The 24,557-nt window shown below is 38.8% G+C and overlaps 1 protein-coding gene across 1 annotated transcript in view; it reads right to left on the bottom strand.

Moving 5' to 3' along the window:
* Positions 1-24,557, bottom strand: part of LOC124804976 (1-phosphatidylinositol 4,5-bisphosphate phosphodiesterase-like) — a 543,720-nt gene that overhangs the window by 224,081 nt on the left and 295,082 nt on the right. The window contains exons 12-13 of the mRNA XM_047265367.1: positions 6,013-6,198; positions 280-430 (exon numbers count right to left, since the gene is read on the bottom strand). Of these exons, the coding sequence (XP_047121323.1) occupies positions 280-430; positions 6,013-6,198 (337 nt within the window). The remainder of the gene's footprint in view (positions 1-279; positions 431-6,012; positions 6,199-24,557) is intronic.

Below are 24,557 nucleotides of genomic sequence, written 5' to 3'. Positions count from 1 at the left end.
CACAAGCCCACAACCGTCTCCGGTTCCTGAGGCCAGACTGCAAGACTGAATGAAAGAAAGAAGTACACCAAAGTCTCCTCAGAACTATAACTCAAAACAAGGAAGAAGTAAGATTTGTTAGCCAAAGAAAAGATAGACAGAGTTAAATACTGAGTGTGAACAAACCAGAGATGATTTGATGATTTCACACTTGATATTGCTGCTGATGATGATTATTTTGACTGTAGTATTCAGAGAAAAGATAAATGTTAATGTTATGCAATAAATTTAATCTCTTACCCTCAGCAACATAAAATCCCTGGAATTTGACTGGTTGAGTGTAGTTCACCATGGATGAGAGCCATGGATGAATCTTATTTGTTGATGGTGGATACTTCACGGGGCTGGGGATGTCTCCATTCTCCTGTGTAGCATCATACCCGGGAACATCCTATGATCATTTAGAAGTAGTGTCAATCAAAATCAAGGCTTGTTATAGTTACATGTGAAGCAAAAAGATGTCAAAATGTGCTTGGCAGATCTGTACGCCTGCTATAAACTACAAAACTCTCCATGTCACTGGTATGGCCCCCACAAACAGCCAGGAGAGAGCATGGCACCAGCTCTTTATGAAGTCTCATGAAACCTAACGATTCATCAATATCAGGATCATCAAATGTGGATGGTATTGCAGACTCGGACAGGTGGAGAAATCAGTTGTGATGATGCACATACTATGTGAGGTGGACAACGTACACAAGCTGCGACATGGACATTGATTAAAACAGAGATCTAGGAGTTGTAGAATAAACTTCTTTTATTTCCGTCAATGATCTTAAAACATGTGGTCCTTAGAGTACTGGTTTCATTCGGCAATGACTAACTTCAGATCTATTTTATAACATGTCCTAATATAGTAAATATATAGTAGCATTGTCACAAGATATACACAACGATGATGATAAGCTTATTTTCTGATGACGCCACTATGGCTTTATTATATTAGGGCATGTTATAAAACAGATCTGAAGATGGTCATTGCTGACAGAAACCGGTATGGTAGTCTAAGGACCAAATACTTTGTGAACATTGACAAAAATAAAAGAAATTTATTCTTGAGATCAATAAAATTCTGAAACACATAGGAGCTTGCTGTGGAGAAGAACTACCATGTCTGTTTGTTCAAGGAAGCCATTAAAGTTCACAAACATAATAATTTTAACATGTAGCAAGCCTCAAGATAAACTGATTCTGGATTCCTGCACTGCAATGAATGACCATTGCAAGTAACAATGTAGAAGCTACAATGGTACTGACCAGAGAAATGCTTACTGTAGATGTTAGTGCAAAGAGTGCATACAACCCCCACCCATGGCTACAAGTCCAGTCCAGTCTACCACCACCAATGCAGGGTGAATCTTTGAGAACGCAAGACCCTCGAGATGTTGAAATGTCAGAGAAATCATTAAAGAAACAATGGCCAAAGAGCCTGAGATGAAAGCTAACAGGTAATACATTAACAGGTGGTTAAAAAAGCTTTGTAAACAAATTAAAAACATCATTTTTTGTGATAATTAAAACTTTATGACAACCAATTATATAACAATTATACCAAGCACATGATGACTTATCAAAAATGCCTTCCTTTTATTGCCATTAATAATGACACCATGTAAGAAATTATTCACTTTTCTCAAATATCCACTTAAATGTGTGTGACACCTGCTTTTGTCCACTGATTTTATTGCATGAATATGAAGGTAAGAAAGAATCTTATATGAGATGCAAGCATATACAGGGTGTAGCTTAATGTAATTTTTGTAGGCCAATTTGAGGTAGCATATTGAGGTAGTAAGTAGAGATGATCAGTTTGATGTGGGACCTCAAATTGCCCTACAAGAACTACGTAAACTGCAGCGCATGCAAATCGAGTGAGTCTCTCAACATTCTCGCATTCTCTTCGCACAAACCATTAGTTCTAGAGAAAAGAATGAATATGACTTTTTGTAAGAAATTTAATATAGTTTAATTTTGCACTGAGACACGTTTTCACTGGAGGGTGTGGTTTTCAAGTTATTCAAGAAAAACATACATAAGTGATATTAAATGTGTTCTATCTCGGAACCATTCGAAATAGGGCATATGTCCATATGAAATTTTTTGTTCAGAATCACTAATATTATGACCCCTCAAAGAAGGTACCTTTCCTCCTGACTTACCCTGTATATTGTACCATGAAATGTCGTGGAACTATCGTATGTCAGCAATTTGCTAGTGTGATGTTTCATAGCTTAGTCTACTGGCCATCTTCATCTATATCTACAACCTGAAAAACCACCATGAACTTCATGACAGAGCATATGTTCCATTGTAGCAGTTAGTAGGGTTTCTTCCTGCTCAATTTGCATATGCGGAATGGATTCTAATCTAGTCCTCGCTATTCCAATGTGAGCAACACATATGGAGCTGCAGTGTATTCCTACAGTCATCATTTCAAGCCTGTCCATTAAACTTCATTAATAAACTTTCTGGGGATAGTTTATATCTTCAAGAATCTGCAATTTCAGTTTCTTCAGCATCCTGTATAACTTTCCTGTGGGCCAAACAAACCTGTGATAATTCGTGCTGCCATTCTCTGTATACGTTCAATATCCCCCGTTAGTCCAATTTAGTACAGATCCCACACAGGTCTTCCTGTTTGTACCGATGAAAATACTCTGAGGTTCCCTGTTTAAGACCCCACCTGTGCACGTGTGGTGTACTTGGATGTTGCTGCGCTAGTGTTAGTTAAGCTAATGTGCTTCTGCTGTAAAGCTCTCTGAGTGCCCTTTGTTGTAGAAGCTTAGTTTATCAATATCACATTGATTACCTTAATTTAATTAAAATTGGAGAATGACATCAGCTTTGCAGAGCACTAAGTTTTCCAGCATCAGTAATACATGAGGCATCCAACTGGAAACCACTGACCCACACAGTCACATTTCCATGATTCTTTAATGATGGCATTCCAAAAATTCTAAGTATGAGACATTATTTTTGTTTCATTGTAATTCAACAAATACCATTATAAATACAGTGCTCATCAGTAGTAGATTTGCTGCCTTGGAGGAGAGGTCTATCCTGCTGGTGCTCCAGAATGCGCTATTAGCAGTTTTAAAATCAAAAGTACTGTTATGTTACATTTTGATGACACATTTATAGTTAGGTCTTATGGTTTATGCAGTCTCTGAGAGATCCTTCAAAATATTAATTCATTAATATGGAGATGGAGAAAGAAGGTTGTCTGCCAATTAAAACTGTGTGTCAGATTGGGACTCGAACTTGGGGCCTTTTCATAGTTTCCAAGTTAAAGTCCCAGCCCTTTACATAGTTTTAATCTACCATGCAATTTCAAATCAATGCGCAGTCTGCTGTAGAATGAAAATTCACTCTGGAAAGTTGTTTGTCATTCATAGGTGTCTTAGTGTGATATAAAAGAAATGGCACATTTGGTCATTTGGTGTATCCACACCCCTAACACAAACCTGTATATAAAGTCCACCAGTTGCCACCATACTGCAATAGCAATGAGCATTCTCAAATATCTCAATTCACTAATCCCATATCATCTCAGATACTTATAACCTTCAGGTAGAGTTGGAACACCTCCAAACTGTGTCCATTGAAAATGGATATTCATCTCATAAGGTAAAGAGAGCACTACAGGTGTACAGATGGCAGAACAAGGAAGAGGGTGTGGCATTTGAGACAACATTTTACCTACAGTATATTGCATATGTTTTTACAAAAATTGGCAGAGAACTAACTTTAAGGTGGTCCTTCATCTTCCATCTAAAATCTTGGTGCTTTTGGCACTCACGAAAAGTGACCCAGAACTGCACTTGGTGGGGACTTAAGGATTCTGTGTGATCACAGCAGGTCTTGTAGAGGACAACACATGCATACTGTTTAGGAGCACACATGCATACTGTTTAGGAGCACACAGTAGAGCAGCAATGGTGTACTCATCTCCTCCGCACAAGCAAGTCTGTTATTGCCGAATGCTATATTTCACTGGTCATTTGAAGAATTACAATGAAATGAAAATTTTGATCCATACTTGAAACTTCTGGAATTCCATAATTAAGGAATCAGTAGAAATATGACTGTCTGAGGAACTTACCAATGGTGATATAGAGTTTCCAGCTTGAAATCTTGTCATTGTAAAACTTTGTGCTTTCAGTAGCTGATGTTGTTCTGTGACTTTATCATGTGAAGAGAATTGATATGATGCAGAGGGCACTTGAAGCAATGCACAGATTTACAGCAGAAGTACATGCACTCAAGTAATGTGTGTGCAAAATTTGAGAAACTAAGTATCTGCTGGTAGCGTCTTACACCTATATCTACATGATTATCTGCAATTAACAATTTAGTGCCTGGCAGAGAGTTCATCAAACCACCTTCAAGCTGCTTCTCAACCGTTCCACTCTCTAACAGCGCACAGGAAAAACAAATGTTTAAATCTTTCAATGTGACCTCTGATTTCTCTTATTTCATTATGATGATCATTTCTCCCTATGTAGGTGGTTCCCAACAAAATACTTGCACACTCTCAGGAGAAAGTTGCTGACCAAAATTTCATGAGAAGATCCTGCCAAAATAAAAAATGACTTTGTTTTAATGACTGCTACCCCAATTCACACAACATATTCATTGCGCTCTGTCCCCTGTTTCACAGCAGTACAAAACGAGCTGCCCTTCTGTGAACCTTTTTGATGACACCCATCAATCCTATCTGATGTAGTTCCCACACCGCACAGCAATACTCCAGAAGAGGGCGGACAATTGTAGTGCAGACAGTCTCTTTAGTACACTTGTTGCATTTTCTCAGTGTTCTGCCAACAAAATATTGCCTTTGGTTGGCTTTCCCCCACAACATTATCTATGTGATCATTCCAACTTAAGTTATTTGTAACTGTAGTCCCAAAGCAGTTACTTGAATTTACAGCCTTTAGATTTGTGTGATTCATCGTGTAGTTGAAATTTAGTCGGTTCCTTTTGGTGCTCATGAGGATGACTTCTCAATTTTCATTATTTAGAATCAACTGCTACTTTTTGCACCATACAGATATCTTGTCTAAATAGTTTTGCAATTTGTTTTGATCACCTGATGGTTAATGACAGCATCATCTATAAACAATCAAAGAGTGCTACTCAGATTATCTCTCAAGTCATTTATGTAAAACAGGAACAGCAGAGGACCTATAACACTAACTTGGGGAACATCAGATGATACTTCTGTTCTACTCAACTACTTTCTGACAGTTACAATGAAATGTGACCTTCTGACAGGAAATCTTCAGTCCAGACACAAAACTGAGATCATAGCCCATTGGCATGCAATTTGATTAGAGTCACTTGAAAGATAAGGTGTCAAAAGCCTTCTGGAAATCTAAAAATATGGAATCAAATTTATATTCCCTGTCAATAGCACTCATTCATTTATGAGAATAAAGAGCTAACTGTGTTTAACAAGAACAATACTTTCTGAAACCATAATGGCTGTTTGTCAATAAATAGTTTTTATTCCCCTCAAGATAACTCATACTGTTCAACAAAATGTCAGCTCCAAAATCCTACTGCAAATCAATGTTAGTGATATGGGTCTGTAATTCATCTGATTACTCCTATTTCCCTTCTTGGGTATTGGTGTGACTTGTGCAACTTTCCAGTCTTTAGGTACAGATCTTTCAATGAGGAACTGCTTGTATACAATTGCTAAATATGGAGCTATTGTATCAGCATACTCTGAGAGGAACCTGCCTGATATACATTCAGGACTGGAGGCCTTGCCTTTTATTAAGTGATTTAAGCTGTTTTGCTACACTGGGAGCTTAGTGTACTTTCACCAGAATACACCTGAAGATGGTCGGAAATCTCAGTACTGAAATATTGTGGTACAAAGTTACCGACATCGAGCTGTTCGCATGAAAATTTCATGGTACATGAGTCTTATATTAAATAATAGAACTGTCTGGATTATTTATGTACCAGATTAGCTTCACTGATGGCAGACGTGTCTTCTTCCTCTTCTTCCTCATCTTCTTCAATGACAAACTGTCCCTGCCAGAACAGTTCCAACTCCTGCTTTTCCACATCAGGATTTAGCTTCTTGTTTTTGATCAGAATTTTCTTTTTGAGAGCATTTGGTGAAGGCAGCGGTAGTCCAGGTTCCAGCTAACAGTATGGGAAAAAAATCAAATGATAGCACAACAGTCTGGTATGTTATTAAGGTATTGTAACATAAAGAAGCATATACCAATAATACTGATAATAAAAATAATAAGAAGATGAAGATGAAGAAGAAGAAGAAGAAGAGAACTCTGACAACAATCTTACAATGTTGTCTGGATAGCACAAGACAAATCAACATTTTGAAAAGAACTGTAGGAAAAGCAGGGCATACAATATCCTACATAAAAACAGAATACACAACAAATATAAATTTCATGGACACAGATTACAGAAAAATTGAAAGATTCAATAAATTTAAATATCTTGGTGAAGCAATACAGAAGAATCGTCGTGATGATGAGGCTAATAAATTCAGGAAGGAAAATGGAACTGGCATTGCAGTTGATCAAAGACGTGTACAATAAGAGATCTATCTCCTCTCAACCAGTGTTACAACACTCCATTACAGCAATAAAACAAGAATGTTCATACACAGCCAAATGTTTCGATTTGACTAAGACAAGGGAAATAGAAAATGTGGAAAAGAGAGAGAGAGGAAAACCTTCAGGAAAATAATGGGACCAGCAAAATACAAGGGTAAGTACAGGAATAGGTGCAATGAAGGGCTCAACAAGAAAACTGGACAATATATACTGGGTGGTTATAATTAAACTTCCACTATTTAACATGTTATATATGCAAACTAATTACTGTAAGTATGAGTACCAAACTTGGTAGCATTAATGTCCAGAATATGGGAAGCAAGATTTCCATGAGTCACAGTGCCACTGTCCAGTTCCAACTACGGCTGCCAGGTGCCATGATCAATCATCGTGATTCATAGACTCACACGCATGACCAGTTGCAGTGCACTTGTTGACGTGTCAACATGAGTTTGGACAAAAGGAGCACGGCATTACTGGTGAAGCTCTATTATCAAAACAATAGTAATGCTGCAACTGCACTTCGAGAATATCGCCGGCTGAAAGGGTCCTCTATCTCCACATGTTGTGCAGAGGATGATGAAGAAGCTCGAATCAACTGGAGAACTGGGCATTGCTCCAGGAAGAGGCCAACAAATGGTTGCACCACAGGTGGTTGATGAAATCGCTGTTGCTATGACAAACAACACTGCATGCAATTCCTGATTGTCGGGCAGTGTGTGTGCTGCGTCATGACAGCTGAACAACCCGTGGTCCACTGTACGAAGGCACTTCAAACCATTCTCAAATGGTATCCGTACAAGAAACATACCATACAGCATCTTGCAACACGGGATGCACAACATCATGTTGACTTCACTCTAGACTTTCTCGTAAGGGCCGAAGTTCACAAGGCTGGCCCTGGACCATCCTGTGGACAGATGAAGCTCATTTTCTCTGACAGGTGAGGCAAACATAGAATTTCTGAGTGTGGGGATCTTCACCTCCAGTCACTGTGCATGAAGCCCATTTGTATGGTGAGCACGTCACTGTATGGTATGGCTCCACAGCTATGTTCATCACTGGCCCATTCTTTTTTGAACAGATTGGCACTCAAGTTCCAAAGACGTGCAGTGTGACTGGCCAGCATTACTGCAATATGCTTTGCCAGCATGTCATACCTGCCCTACAGGAGACAGATGCACTGAATTCAACAGTTTTCATGCAAGATGGGCCCCCACCACACATTGCTTGTGAAGTTCATCTGCTTCTCCGAAACATATTTGAATACGATTGAATTATCAGCTGATCATTTCCAAATGCATGGCCGGCACAAACACCTGATCTCACTCCATGTCATTTTTGGTTGTGGAGCTACCTAAGGGACAGGGTTTACTAGGGGAACATTCACACGTGCTGATCTGAAGCGCAGCATACCAAGAGAGGTAGCCAGCATACCTACGGACATGATTCATTCTGCTGTGTAGAATGCAATCCTGTGCTTTCAGAATCTTCTGGATACTGATGGACACCATTTTAGCCCGTTTGCAGCAGTAATGGTACTAGTATAATGGTATGAAATACAGTAGCAGCACATTATAAGTATTGCAATTGAACTGATTCTGCATTATTTATCTTTCCCATGTCATTCACATTAATGCTACCAAGTCTGATCCCCATACAGTAATTACTTTCCATGTTATAACATGTTAATAGGGAAAGTTTACACCTGGTACAATGATGTGGAAAAGGGGCATGCTATTTCATGGCCATCCAGTTCAGATGAATGAAAATATGATATGCAAGAGAATTTGTGAACTTATCCATGGGAACAAATCTACCTTGCGTGAGTCATTTCAAGAAATCAGGGTTGATGTAAAAGAGATGAAGAGTGAATAAGGTGAAATTCTGATCAGAGACATCTTTCAAAAGAAGGTTTTAGATTTTGCCTGTACATAAAAAAATTAGAAAGTGTAGCAAAGTGGTCAGAAGATGAGAGAAAAAACAGTACTCTGACTGAAAGAAGACTTATTGAAAGAACTGAAAGTTAAATTGGAAGTAGTTATTTACCTGAGCAATAGGAAGCCAAAATTGAAAACAAAAAAATTAAAAATAACAACAATAATAATATAGATTTATCAGCTTCAGGAAATAAATAACTTCAGAAAAAGGAGGTCATGTGCAGAGCAGATCTGCAGTCCGAAAAGAGTACTGGTTAACTGCGTCAACAAAGAGTAATTCAAGTGGCTCTGAGCACTATGGGACTTAACATTTCAGGTCATCAGACCCCTAGAACTTAGAACTACTTCAACCTAACTAACCTAAGGACATCACACACATCCATGCCCAAGGCAGGATTCGAACCTGCAACCGTAGACTGAAGCACCTAGAACCACTCAGCCACCAGTGGCCGACTGTCAACAAAGATCTTGTATTAACCCACCAATTAGTCAACAGGGAAGCACAATTTTACTTTTCAGAGTGGATGCCAACAGAAAGGAGATTAACATGCAGACATTCATGGGTAGAACCTCTGGGGGATCTCTCAAAGGAGTTTCAGATCAAAACGAGAGTCAAGCAAGCTATCTCTAGCTCTCTTCAAGTGTGTTTCAAGAGATCATATGTAAACAAAGAGGGGCAGCGGCCTTTTGTACTGAAAGCACAGGATTGCATTCCACACAGCAGAATGAAACATGTCCGTAGGTATGCTGGCTACCTCTCTTGGTATGCTGCGCTTCAGATCAGCATGTGTGAATGTTCCCCTAGTAAACCCTGTCCCTTAGGTAGCTCCACAACCAAAAATGACATGGAGTGAGATCAGGTGTTTGTGCCGGCCATGCATTTGGAAATGATCAGCTGATAAATCAATCGTATTCAAATATGTTTCGGATAAGCAGATGAACTTCACAAGCGATGTGTGGTGGGGCCCCATAAACCAAAACGGCATTGCTGCGCTGGTACTGTGAATGGCTGAAAGCAAGGGGAAACTACAGTCGTAATTTTTCCCGAGGGCATGCATCTCTACTTATGGTTATACAAATATGGTATCTCTTGCATAAAATATTTTGGAGGTAAAACAGTCCCAAATTCAGATCTTCAGGTGGAGATTACTCAGGAAGATGTCGTTATCAGGAGAAACGAAACTGGCACTCTTCGGATAGGAACATGGAATGTCATCTCCCTTAATCGGGCAGGTAGGTTAGAAAACTTAAAAAGGGAAGTGGATAGGTTAAAGTTAGATATAGTCGGAATTGTGAAGTTTGGTGGCAGGAGCAACAGGACTTTTGGTCAGGCAAATACAAGGCTATAAATACAAAATCAAATAGGGGTAATAATGAGTAAAAAACTAGGAATGTGGATAAGTTACTATGAACAGCATAGAAAACAAATTGTTGTAGCTAAGATAGACATGAAGCCCACACCCACCACAATAATACAAGTTTATATGCAAACTAGTTCCGCAGGTGAGGAGGAGATTGAGGAAATGTATGATGAGATAAAAGAAATTATTCACACAGTTAAGGGAGCTAAAAATTTAATAGTCATGGGGGACTGAAATTCGACAGTAGGAAAAGGAAGAAAAGGTAGAGAAGGAAAAGTAGTTGGTGAATCTGGACTTGGAGAAAGGAATGAAAGAGGAAGTCGCCTGGTAGAATTTTGCACAGAGCATAATTTAATCATAGTTAACACCTTGTATAAAAATCATGAGAGGAGGTTGTATACGTGGAAGAAACCTGGAGACACTGGAAGGTTTCAGATTGTTTATATAATGGTTAGACAGAGATTTAGGGAACTATATTTTAAATCTTAAGACATCTCTAGGTATTGAAACAGAGTATTCCAGTCAACAATGTCAAAGGCTTTCTCCAAGTCTACAAATGCTAGAAACGTAGGTTTGCTTTTCATTAATGTATTTTCTAAGATAAGTCGTAGGGTCAGTATTGCCTCACGTGTTCCAACATTTCTGCGGAATCCAAACTGATCTTCCCCGAGGTCGGCTTCTACCAGTTTTTCCATTCGTCTGTAAAGAATTCACTTTAGTATTTTTAAGCAGTAACTTATTAAACTGATAGTTCAGTAATGTTCACATGTGTCAACACCTGCTTTCTTTGGGATTGAAATTATTATATTCTTCTTGAAGTCTGAGGGTATTTCACCTGTCTCATATCTCTTGCTCACCAGATGGTAGAGCTTTGGCAGGACTTCCTCTCCCAAGGCCATCAGTAGTTCCAATGGAATGTTGTCTACTCCCGGGGCCTTGTTTTGACTCAGGTCTTTCAGTGCTCTGTCAAACTCTTGACGCAGTATCGCATCTCCCATTTCATCTTCATCCACATTCTCTTCAATTTCCATATTATTGTTCTCAAGTACAGCGCCCTTGTATAGACCCTCTATATACTCCTTCCACCTTTCTGCTTTCCCTTCTTTGCTTAGACTTGGGTTTCCATCTGAGCTCTTGATATTCATACAAGTGGCTCTCTTTTCTCCTAAGGTCTCCTTAATTTTCCTGTAGGCAGTATCTATCTTACCCCTGGAGAGGTAAGCCTCTACATCATTACATTTGTCCTCTAGCCATCCCTGCTTAGCCATTTTGCACTTCCTGTCAATCTCATTTCTTAGACGTTTGTATTCTTTTTTGGCTGCTTCATTTACTGCATTTTTTTATTTTCTCGTTTCATCAATTAAATTCAATATTTCTTTCGTTACCCAAGGATTTCTACTAGCCCTTGTCTTTTTACCTACTTGATCCTCTGCCGCCTTCACTACTTCATCCTTCAGAGCTACCCATCCTTCTTCTACTGTATTTGTTTCCCCCATTCCTGTCAATTGTTCCCCTATGCTCTCCCTGAAACTCTGTACAACCTCTGGTTTAGTCAGTTTATCCAGGTCCCATCTCCTTAAATTCTCACACTTTTTCAGTTTCTTCAGTTTCAATCTACAGTTCATAATCAATAGATTGTGGTCAGAGTCCACATCTGCCCCTGGAAATGTCTTACAATTTAAAACCTGGTTCCTAAATCTCTGTCTTGCCATTATATAATCTATCTGAAACCTGTCAGTATCTCCAGGCTTCTTCCATGTATACAACCTTCTTTTATGATTCTTTAACCGAGTGTTAGCTATGATTAAGTTGTGCTCTGTGCAAAATTGCACCAGGCGGCATCCTCTTTCATTTCTTATCCCCAATCCATATTCACCTACTACGATTCCTCCTCTCCCTTTTCCTACTACTGAATTCCAGTCACCCATGACTATTAAATTTTCGTCTCCCTTCACTATCTGAATAATTTCTTTTATTTCATCATACATTTCTTCAATTTCTTCATCATGTGCAGAGCTAGTTGGCATAAAGACTTGTACTACTGCAGTAGGCATGGGCTTCGTGTCTATCTTGGCCACAATAATGCGTTCACCGTGCTGTTTGTGGTAGCCATTATTAAACCTACTCCTGCATTACCCCTATTTGATTTTGTATTTATAACCCCGTATTCACCTGGCCAAAAGTCTTGTCCCTCCTGCCACCGAACTTCACTAATTTCCACTATATCTAACTTTAACCTATCCATTTCCATTTTTATATTTTCTAACCTACCTGCCCGATTAAGGGATCTGACATTCCAGGCTCCGATCCACAGAACGCCAGTTTTCTTTCTCCTGATATCGACGTCCTCTTGAGTAGTACTCACCCGGAGATCCGAGTGGGAGACTATTTTACCTCCGGAATATTTTACCCAAGAGGACGCCATCATCATTTAACCATACAGTAAAGCTGCATGCCCTCGCAAAAAATTATGGCTTTAGTTTCCCCTTGCTTTCAGCCGTTTGCACTACCAGCACAGCAAAGCCATTTTGGTTAGTGTTACAAGGCCAGATCAGTCAATCATCCAGACTGTTGCCCCTGCAAGTAATGAAAAGGCTGCTGCCCCTCTTCAGGAACCACACGTTTGTCTGGCCTCTCAACAGACGCCCCTCCGTTGCGGTTGCACCTGTGGTATGGCCATCTGTATCGCTGAGGCACGCAAGCCTCCCCACCAACTGCAAGGTCCATGGTTCATGGGGGTCTATGTCTAAAAAATGAAAATAACAGGAAGTGCAAAAAGGCTAAGCAGGGATGGCTAGAGGCCAAATGTAAGGATATAGAGGCATATCTCACTAGGGGTAAGCTAGATACTGCCTACAGGAAAATTAAAGAGACCTTTGGAGAAAAGAGGACCACCTGTATGAATACCAAGAGCTCAGATGGAAACCCAGTTCTAAGCAAAGATGGGAAAGCAGCAATGTGGGAGGAGTATATAAACAGTCTATACAAGGGAGATGTACTTGAGTGCAATATTATGGAAATGGAAGAGGATGTAGAGGAATATGAGAATGGAGATATCATACTGTATGAAGAATTGGACAAAGCACTGAAAGACTTACATCGAAACGAGGCCCCAGGAGTAGACAACATTCTGTTAGAGCTACTGATAGCCTTGGGAAAGTCAGCCATGACAAATCTCTTCCATCTGGTGAGCAAGAGGTATGAGACAGGTGAAATACCCTCAGACTTCTAGAAGGATATAATAATCCTAATTCCAAAGAAAGCAGGTGCTGACAGGTGTGAAATTTAATAACTCATGGCTGCAAAATGCTAACACAAATTGTTTACAGAAGAATGAAAAGCTGGTACAAGCTAACCTCGGTGAAGATCAGTTTGGATTCTGGAGAAATGAGGGAATATGCGAGCAGTACTGACCCTATGACCACTCACAGATGATAGGTTAAGGAAAGGCAACCCTACATTTACAGCATTTGAAGACTTAGAGAAAACTTTTGACAATGTTGACCACATGTTTACAGCATTTGTAGACTTAGAGAAAACTTTTGAGAATGTTGACTGGAACTAAGGGTGGCAGGTGTAAAATACAGGGAATTAAAGGCTATTTACAATTTGCACAGAAACCAGATGGCAGTTATAACAGTTGATGGACATGAAAGGGAAGCAGTGATTGAGAAGAGAGTGGGACAGGGTTGTAGCCTGCCCTAATGTTACGTTATTCAATATGTATACTGAACAAGCAGTAAAGGAACAAAAGAAAAAAATTGGAGTAGGAATTATGGCCTAGGGAAAAGAAATACACACTTTGAGGTTCCCCAATGACATTGTAATTCTGTCAGAGACAGCAAAGGACTTGGAAGAGCTGTTGAACAGAAGGGACAGAGTCTTGAAACAAGGATACAAGATGAATATAAACAAAAGCAAAAGGAGGATAACAGAATGTAGTCGAATTAAATCAGATGATGTTGAGGGAATTAGATTAGGAAATGAGACACTTAAAGTAGTAAATGAGTTTTGCTGTTTGGGACGCAAAATAACAGATATTGTCCAAGTAGAGAGGATATAAAATGCAGATTAGCAGTGACAAGAAAAGCATTTCTAAAGAAGAGAAATTTGTTAACATCAAGTATAGATGTAACTGTCAGGAAGTCATTCTGAAAGCATTTGTATGGAGTATAGCCATATATGGAAGTGAAACATGGATGATAAATAGTTTAGACAAGAAGAGAATAGAAGCTTTTGAAATGTTGTTCTGCAGAAGAATGCTAAAGATTAGATTGGTTGATCATGCAACTAATGAGGAGGTACTGAATAGAATTGGGGAGAAGAGAAATTTGTGGTACAACCTGATTAAAAGAAGGGATCAGTTGGTAGGACACATTCTGAGGCATCAAGGGATCACCAGTTTAGCACTTTAGTACTGGAGGGAAGTGCTGGGGGTAAAAATCATAGAGGGAGACCAAGAGATGAATACAGTAAGCAGATTCAGAAGGATGTAAGCTGCAGTAGTTACTCAAAGATGATGAGGCTCGCACAGGACAGAGTAGGATGGGGAGCTGCATCAAACCAGTCTTTGGACTGAAAATCACAACAACAACATGTAAATGCGAAAAGAACTGGACATGAAAGAGTTATTCATCAACTGAATATGCATTGGATGATCAAGATCAACCATCTTGCATTCATGGACAATCCCATGATTCCGTATAGGAATACATAATACAGCTACTGAGCAGATAAATACAGTTAAACAGTAAGCACAAAAAATACAGGCTCCAAATTTCCTTTGGGAAGAAAACAAAAAATATCAAAGCAACCCCTGCTCACCTAATGGCAGGAGATAACTGAAATAGCTGAAAGCTGTAAAAATCATGGGGAAATCATAATGCTGCAATGCAGAAATTAAAACAGAGTGTCTGTATGCTAGTAAACGCCTCTCAATGGCAGGGTGGTCAAAACTGACACTCTGAGAAATTCAAGCTGAGCCCAAAGATTGTTGTGGATCATATAGATTATGATGAATGAGGAACATAAAAGTTTACTTGAGTAAATTAGAAATGACTGTTAAAATCTTATGTAGCAACAATAAAATAAATAAATAATAATGCCAGCTAGAAAAAGAATACTAAAATTTTTTGGACATTTATTTAAGATCCATGTGAATATTCTGGGAAAAAAAATAATAATAATAAGTTTTCAGGATATCTGACAGCAGATCCAAAGTTTCCGATGAATGGTGAGATGTAAGAAAGAATCTTGAAAGGACTGTACTAGAGTGAAGAGACATCTCGGACCAGACAAAATATTAACAGACTTACAGGCTTCCATGATAAATAGAAACTAAACATGGAATGGATGAAGAAAAGAGGATACCATGAAGAAAGAATGCAAAGATCTCCAGTACTCATATAATTATTACTTAATGAGGTCTTAATGGCCATTATTAAATTTAAAAAAATAAAAAGCACAATAAACACATGTCCTTCTTTTCAGTTTACTGGGGGCTCAGTGGGTGATGATAAGACTAGAAATTCAGAGTGTCAGATCACCAACATGGCTGGTTGCACATACAGGCATGTAAGGTACGTTGTGGGATTGCTTAATGTTGTGGTGATGAATGCTCCAATGTTTTCAGGTTTTACCAAGCAATCAAGAAAGATCTTACCTCCCATAAATGTCCATGCTGATTATACCCATGGAGTGTACAAACGCTTTGAAATTTACATTATCTGTTGATTCATATTCTTCAGTACTGACTAAAGCAGAGTATTATAACCACACACTTGGGTAAGAAGTTTTCTGGAGAGCTGTGCAGTTATCAAGATACAACAATTGCATTCATTCATTAATTCATTCATTCTATCACACATCATGTCTGCAAATACTATCATGCAGGAGAGCCTTCAGGGAAGCAGGTTTAATCAAGTTATACTTTAAAAAGCAGAAGCAACCACTGGTAGCTACTTCTGTAAAGTACACTAACAACAGATCATGATTAGCACTAATCTACTCAAACTGATAATTACATATAGATTAACTTATATTCATGTGTTAGGAAGAAAACAGCTACTCAAAAAAATATCACTGCTCATCTTCCTACACTATTCAGATACTGTTATTATTTATTACATCAAAGTATTTATGTAATTTTATGAAAACTACTATCAGAAGAGTTATGAGGTATTTACATTTTTGAGTCTATTTATTCTGATTAAATGTATGAATGCCTAATGAAGTATTAATTTACTATGTTCTTAAATATTTTGAGATATTCAGTTTCCCACATAATGTCCATTGGCAATTTGTTACAGACTTTGTGCATGTGTCTGTAGAATAAACAGTTTTTTCGCCTTAGCTGCAATTCCCCAGAAGATTATGCTGTGGGACAGAACTGAGCGAAAGAACACAAACTATGTTAGCAATCTTGTCTGCTGGTCAATACAATGAGAGAGATTTCTGAGTGCAAAGCAAAACTGAGCTTTTTGGTTGGCTTATCCACATGAACCATGGACCTTGCCATTGGTGGAGAGGCTTGCGTGCCTCAGCGATACAGATGGCCGTACCGTAGGTGCCACCACAATGGAGGGGTATCTGTTGAGAGGCCAGACAAATGTGTGGTTCCTAAAGAGGGGCAGCAGCCTTTTCAGTAGTTGCAGGGGCAACAGTCTGGATGATTGACTGATCTGGTCTTGTAACACTAACCAAAACGGCCTTGCTGTGCTGGTACTGTGAATGGCTGAAAGCAAGGGGAAACTACAGCTGTAATTTTTCCCGAGGGCATGCAGCTTTACTGTATGGTTAAATGATGATGGCATCCTCTTGGGTAAAATATTCCGGAGGTAAAATAGCCCCCATTCAGATCTCCGGGCGAGGACTACTCAAGAGGACATCGTTATCAGGAGAAAGAAAACTGGCAGTCTATGGATCGGAACGTGGAATGTCAGATCCCTTAATCGGGCAGGTTGGTTAGAAAATTTAAAAAGGGAAATGAATAGGTTAAAGTTAAATATAGTGGGAATTAGTGAAGTTCAGTGGCAGGAGGAACAAGACTTTTGGTCAGGAGAATACAGGGTTATAAATACAAAATCAAATAGGGGTAATGCAGGAGTAGGTATAATAATGAATAAAAAAATTAGGAGTGCAGGTAAGCTACTACAAACAGCATAGTGAACGTATTATAGTGGGCAAGATAGACACAAAGCCCATGGCTACTACACTAGTACAAGTTTGTATGCCAACTAGCTCTGCAGATGATGAAGAAATTGATGAAATTTATTATGGGATAAAAGAAATTATTCAGGTAGGGAAGGGAGATGAAAATTTAACAGTCATGGGTGACTGAAATTCGAGATTAGGAAAAGGGAGAGAAGTAAACATAGTAGGTGAATATAGATTGGGGGTAAGAAATGAAAGAGGAAGCCGTCTGGTAGAGTTTTCACACAGCATAACTTAATCATAGCTAACACTTGGTTCAAGAATCATAAAAGATGGTTGTATACATGGAAGAATCCTGGAGATACAAGAAGGTATCAGATAGATTATATAATGGTAAGACAGAGATTTAGGAACCAGGTTTTAAATTGTAATACATTTCCAGGGGCAGATGTGGACTCTGACTACAATCTATTGGTTATGAACTGTAGATTAAAACTGAAGAACCTGCAAAACGGTGGGAATTTAAGGAGATGGGACCTGGATAAACTGACCAAACCAGAGGTTGTACAGAGTTTCAGGGAGAGCTTAAGGGAACAATTGACAGGAATGGGGGAAAGAAATACAGTAGAATGGGTAGCTCTGAGGGATGAAGTAGTGAAGGCAGCAGAAGATCAAGTAGGTAAAAAGACGAAGGCTCCTTGGGTAACAGAAGAAATATTGAATTTAATTGATGAAAGGAGGATAAAAAATGCAGTAAATGAAGCTCGCAAAAAGGAACACAAACGTCTCAAAAATGAGATCGACAGGAAATGCAAAATGGCTAAGCAGGGATGGCTGGAGGACAAATGTGATGCTTATCTCACTAGGGGTAAGATAAATACTGCCCACAGGAAAATTAAAGATGCTTTTGGAGAAAAGAGAGCCACTTGTATGAATATCAAGAGCTCAGATGGAAACCCAGTTCTAAGCAAAGAAGGGAAAGCAGAAAGGTGGAAGGAGTATATAGAGGGTCTATACAAGAGCGATGTACTTGAGGACAATATTATGGAAATGGAAGAGGTTGTACATGAAGATGAAATGGGAGATACGATACTGCGTGAAGAGTTTGACAGAGCACTGAAAGACCTGAGTCGAAACAAGGCCCCGGGAGTAGACAACATTCCATTAGAACTACTGACAGCCTTGGGAGAGCCAGTCCTGACAAAACTCTACCATCTGGTGAGCAAGATGTATGAAACAGGTGAAATACCCTCAGACTTCAAGAAGAATATAATAATTTCAATCCCAAAGAAAGCAGGTGTTGACAGATGTGAAAATTACCAAGCTATCAGTTTAATAAGTCACAGCTGCAAAATACTAACACAAATTCTTTATAGATGAATGAAAAAACTGGTAGAAGCCAACCTCGGGGCAGATCAGTTTGGCTTCCGTAGAAATGTTGGAACACATGAGGCAATACTGACATACGACTTATCTTAGAAGAAAGATTAAGGAAAGGCAAACCTACGTTTCTAGCATTTGTAGACTTGGAGAAAGCCTTTGAAATTGTTGACTGGAAGACTCTGATTCAAATTCTAAAGGAGACAGGGGTAAGATACAGGGAGTGAAAGGCTATTTACAATTTGTACATAAACCAGATGCCAGTTATAAGAGTCGAGGGGCATGAAAGGGAAGCAGTGGTTGGGAAGGGGCTGAGACAGGGTTGTAGCCTCTCCCCGATCTTATTCAATCTGTATATCGAGCAAGCAGTAAAGGAAACAAAAGAAAAATTCAGAGTAGGTATTAAAATTTATGGAGAAGAAATAAAAACTTTGAGGTTCGCCGATGACATAGTAGTTCTGTCAGAGACAGCAAAGGACTTGGAAGAGCAGTTGAACGGAGTGGACAGTGTCTTGAAAGGAGGATATAAGATGAACATCAACAAAAGCAAAACGAGGATAATGGAATGTAGTTGAATTGAGTCAGGTGATGCTGAGGGAATTAGATTAGGAAATGAGACACTTATAGTAGTAAAGGAGTTTTGATATTTGGGGAGCAAAATAACTGATGATAGTTGAAGTAGAGAGGATATAAAATGTTGACTGGCAATGGCAAGGAAAGCATTTCTGAAGAAGAGAAATTTGTTAACATCGAGTATAGATTTAAGTGTCAGGGAGTCGTTTCTGAAAGTATTTGTATGGAGTGTAGCCATGTATGGAAGTGAAACATGGACGATGAATAGTTTGGACAAGAAGAGAATAGAGCTTTCGAAATGTGGTGCTACAGAAGAATGCTGAAGATTAGAAGGGTAGATCACATAACTAGTGAGGAGGTATTGAATAGAATTGGGGAGAAGAGGAGTTTGTGGCTCAACTTGACAAGAAGAAGGGACCAGTTGGTAGGACGTGTTCTGAGGAATCAGGGGATCACAAATTTAGCATTGGAGGGCAGCGTGGAGGGTAAATTGTAGAGGGAGACCAAGAGATGAATACACTAAGCAGACTCAGAAGGATGTAGGTTGCAGTAAGTACTGGGAGATGAAGAAGCTTGCACAGGATAGAGTAGCATGGAGAGCTGCATCAAGCCAGTCAACATGCTGGTCCTACTTGAGTTATTGTTCATCAGGATGCCCAAGTGCTTCAAACATGGAGACTTGTCTATATCTAGATCTCCACTTATGGTAACTGTAGGTCATTATTTTGTTTGGAATTGCATAATACAATTTTTTACAGGATTAGGGATTAAACACCTGTTGGCTGTGAACCAGTTGTAACCCTGTTCCATTATTCTCCTGTTTGTGTCTGATATGGATGCATTTTGTACTTTTTCAGTATACTTTCATAATCAGCAAACACTGCAGTTTTGGAAGAGTCCTCCAATGTCCATGGTACATCATTTATGTAGAGCAAGAACAATCATGAGCCAAGCACCAAACCTTGTGGCAGATGTTTCCCCACTCCAAATTTAATCTTAATCCCCTTATATCATTTGCTAATTAAATACAATGTTTTTCTACTGTTAAGATATGAAATCATCCATGCAAAGGAAAGACACACCATTTTTGATTCCTTGGAAAATTTTATAAGCTCCACAATCAAAGGCTCTGGAAGGACCACAGAAATTGCCAACAGGGTAATTTTTGTTGTTTGGTTCTACTGGAATTGAGTTTGTGAGATTATTTATTGCATTATTTTTAACACAACTTTGTGGGTGCCAAACAGAGTTGTTAAAAGGTTATTCTCAGAAGATGGTTCAGTATTCTGTAGTAAGTTACTTTTGAGGACACATGAAGGAGTGAGCTCAATCTATAGCTACAGATTACCTTTACCTTTGTATATTGGTGGTACTACTGCACACGTCAGTCACTCAGCAAAAAAAAATATAATTAGAATCATTGGCTGGTTACTTAGGTTACTCAAAGATGGCACTCTAAACTCTCCACAAGATTTAGTACTTTGTCTGAGTAACACATCATAGCCATAAGAGTCAAAACATTTTTGTGATATAAAGATATTTGTGATCTCTGTGACAGAGACGAATTGGCAAAACTGGTATCTGGTGATGGAGTATGTACTGCATGTATATTGAATGTTATTAGCTCTGCTTTTGATGGATTAGTGTTTGTCCCCCTGTTTTCATATACTGTTATGAAAAATTTGTTGGATTTAGTGGCCTATGATTTGCATTTCATACTATCTGTCTCACTGCTCTTGTCATCTGGGAGTGCACTTTCATTTTCATTGCTGAGTTTATTCATTTCTTGTCTTAGGCTCCAAACTGTTCTTAATTTGTTCTCAGAATTTTGACTTTTTTATGCATAATATACTGTCCTTGTCTTTCTGATAATTTGCTGAGGAATTTTGCAGCACTGTTTGTAGTGCATATTTAAGCCTTGATCACACATACTGCTTTGCATTAAATGAAGCTCTTTCATGTAAGATATGAAGTAGATGGACTGCACTCTAGTACAAGATATTTTGATCCCAGATGCTAGCCATTCTTGACTTCTAATGAAAATGCCCCAGATGTCTTGTGAAAGAAAACTGGATTCACAGCGCAGTGAGAATATTTTTCGGAAATAATTAAATTTCTCATCTGCTATGTGTCCTTGATAAACATCTTCCCAATTTTCATCCTATAATTTCTCTCTGAATACTTTAACTGAGCCAGCAATTACTCTTTTGTAAAATTTTACTTTTCTTTTCTTTGTTAAAACTATGTGATAAGTCTATGGCCTGAGACTCCATTCCAGTGTTTGTGTATATGACCTCTACTCCTTTCCTCATATTACATCTACGTTAATGTGATACTAACTTACATCCATCCAAGTGCATCCATTCTGTGTCTTCCAGATGATGGTCTGATATGTACAGCATGTTTGTAGAGATACCCTTATATTTATACAGTTTTTTATAAACAAATAATTGGAGGGGGACGATAACAAGTCACAACATGAGGCAGTGGGCAGCAGATAGGAACATAAATAAGACTGAAAACATTGTTAATTTTTTGGACAACATTCTTCCTCAGCTAGTACATAAAACACACACACACACACACACACACACACACACACAACTGCACTGTCTCAGTGCTCCAGCTTGAGGAGCTGAGTTGCAGCACTGGTAAAATGTAGAATGTGTGTGTGTGTGTGTGTGTGTGTGTGTGTGCACACGTGCACGTACACAGGCAGCAGTACCACAGTGCATGCGTTATTGAAGAAATATGTCATAAGTTCGGTGGTGCTCTGGCGCTGTGGTGCAACTACTCAGTGATGACAAAGACCCCAAACAAAATGACACCCTGTCCTCAAATTCAGCCTCATTTATACTCCATTACTACCCATTTGTTTCTCTAAAACCTGGTCTCTTGTCACGTCACCCATAACAAAGAGACTTGTTTGAGTCTGGTGGCAACAACCAGCTTACTACATCATTCCTTGCTGTACGGGACAGTTTACCACTGTGGTCAGCTATCCTTGCTTTCCAACTCACTTGCACGTCTGTTATTGTACCCAACATGACAACATAGTGTGGTTGATGGCCAGCACTTCTACTACAGTACTCAGTGGTGGCCTACATGCTACTTTAAGTCATTTACACTAGAAATTTAATGCTTTCACCTAAAATACTTGGTTGTGCCACTACACTTCCTCCCTCCATGCATAAGACCTGTTCCCCCGGGTCTTACTCTGACACATTACTGGAATCTGATTACGACTATACTCTTGAACTGTACAGTTACTCCAACTTGTCTATTCCTAACTATTACATAAGTACTATATTAACAAGTTGATCTGCCAACCATTTCTGGCCCTGGGCATCCAATCTACCGGATCTTGTATTACTCGTGGATTGGGTTTCTTCATGCTATGTTGTCTCAAATACAAAAATACTAAGCAGAGCAAAACCACAATCGCCATGGTGCTGTTACTTGATGTCTCCTATTCTGATGATGCTCCACATACTTGTAACATTATGTGTGTCCATCGACCAAATTTAACTGAATAAGTTTTCCAGAGAGTAAAAGACTGAGTGGAATTGTAAAAGTCACATGATATGACGTCACCTGTTCTGGAGCAGAGCACCAAAGATTACTATAGCGATCTGATATACTCAAAAGCAGTCAAAGACACTTTTTAAGCCTGACCGTGGTGAAACAAAATATGAGATACAATGTGAAAACAAAATGTGTACTATATCCTATACCACTTATGTTTTATCTGTTTCTATGTGTAGATGCACATTATTACTGTTCATTATAATTCATAATTAAAAACATGTAATGTGAATAGTTTCGATGTGAAACGTCTCAATATATCAAGAAATATGACATATAAATAAAAAGCAATAGATATTTGTCCGTTTCTGAGGAATTGTAAATTTTAGCACAAAAGCTCGTTTACGTAACACTGTCAGCCATGATAATGTGTGAAAAAATGAATAAAGTAAGTTTCTCTTTAGCTTATTAATAATTAATTCTAAACTGAATGCCATTATTTGGCTTGTTACTTAAACAGTAATCACCAGTCAATTTCTCATGTCCTATGTTCATAAATGCTTAATTATCATTTTAGTACAAATGTTCACTGAAATCATCAATGGTTCCACAGGCTGAAGGAACTTGAAAGAAGTTGTCATAATCAGAAAACCACTATTCGCCACTGAATGGTAATTTGCTGTACTTTTGTTTCCAAATGTAGGTCCCTTTGGTAATCTTGTTGAAATCCAAGCTCAGAAGCTATCCGGCGAAAATTTAATTACAATCCCCATTTTTGTTTCCAGAAAAGTGTATCAAAATTATTAATCACTTCTGTCAAGAATCCAACACATCATTGCATGGGACAAGGTGCGCTTATGTTGAAATCCGGCATACTCGTACGAGGCTAAAAAACGATATCTTCTAAAACATCAGGTACCATAGTTAACAGTAGATACTCTCTCTATCCCCCCCCCCCCCACCCAAATTCATAATATTTATAATAACATATGCTGTAGCAATGTACAATGTACAATGGGATAGGAATGTTGATGGAAATAGGATCACATTTGAGGAACTGGAGAAAATGGTCAATAGATTGCAGTGCAATAAAGCGGCTACACAGGATAACTTAAATGGCATGGGAGTCAGGAAAGGTTCCATCAGACTGGACAAAAGCAGTAATCACACCAATCTTTAAACACGGAAACAGAAAAGATTGTAACAACTATAGAGGTATCTCTTTAATCAGCGTTGTGGGTAAAATCTTCTCAGGTATTGTTGAAAGGAAAGTGCGAGTATTAGTTGAGGACAAATTGGATGAAAATCAGTATGGGTTTAGGCCTCTTAGTGGTTGTCAGGACCAGATCTTTAGCTTAATGGAGAAGTGTTATGAGTGGAACAGGGAATTGTATCTATGCTTTATAGATCTAGAAAAGGCATATGACCAGGTTCCTAGGAGGAAGCTATTGTCTGTTCTATGAGGTTATGGAATAGGAGGCAAAATTTTGCAAGCAGTTAAAGGTCTTTACATAGATAGTCAGGCAGCAGTTAGAGTTGATGGTAAATTGAGTTCATGGTTCATAGTAGTTTCAGGGGTAAGACAATGCTGCAATCTGTCTCCACTGTTGTTCATATTATTTATGGATCATACGTTGAAAACAATAGACTGGCTGGGTGAGATTAAGATATGTGAATACAAAATAAGCAGTCTCGCATATGCGGATGACTTAGTTGTGATGGCAGATTCAACTGAAAGTTTGCAAAGTAATATTTCAGAGCTAGATCAGAAATGTAAGAACTATGGTTTGAAGATTAGCATCTCCAAAACGAAAGTAATGTCAGTGGGAAAGAGATATAAATGGATTGAGTGCCAAATAGGAGGAACAAAGTTAGAACAGGTGTACAGTTTCAAGTACTTAGGTTGCATATTCTCACAGGATGGCAACATAGTGAAAGAACTGGAAGTGAGGTGTAGCAAAGCTAATGCAGTGAGTGCTCAGCTACGA

This window comes from Schistocerca piceifrons, chromosome 7 (genome assembly GCF_021461385.2).
Source record: "Schistocerca piceifrons isolate TAMUIC-IGC-003096 chromosome 7, iqSchPice1.1, whole genome shotgun sequence".
Taxonomy (NCBI): domain Eukaryota; kingdom Metazoa; phylum Arthropoda; class Insecta; order Orthoptera; family Acrididae; genus Schistocerca; species Schistocerca piceifrons.
Note: the sequence above shows the minus strand (reverse complement) of the source record. Positions and strands in the feature narration are given on the sequence as shown.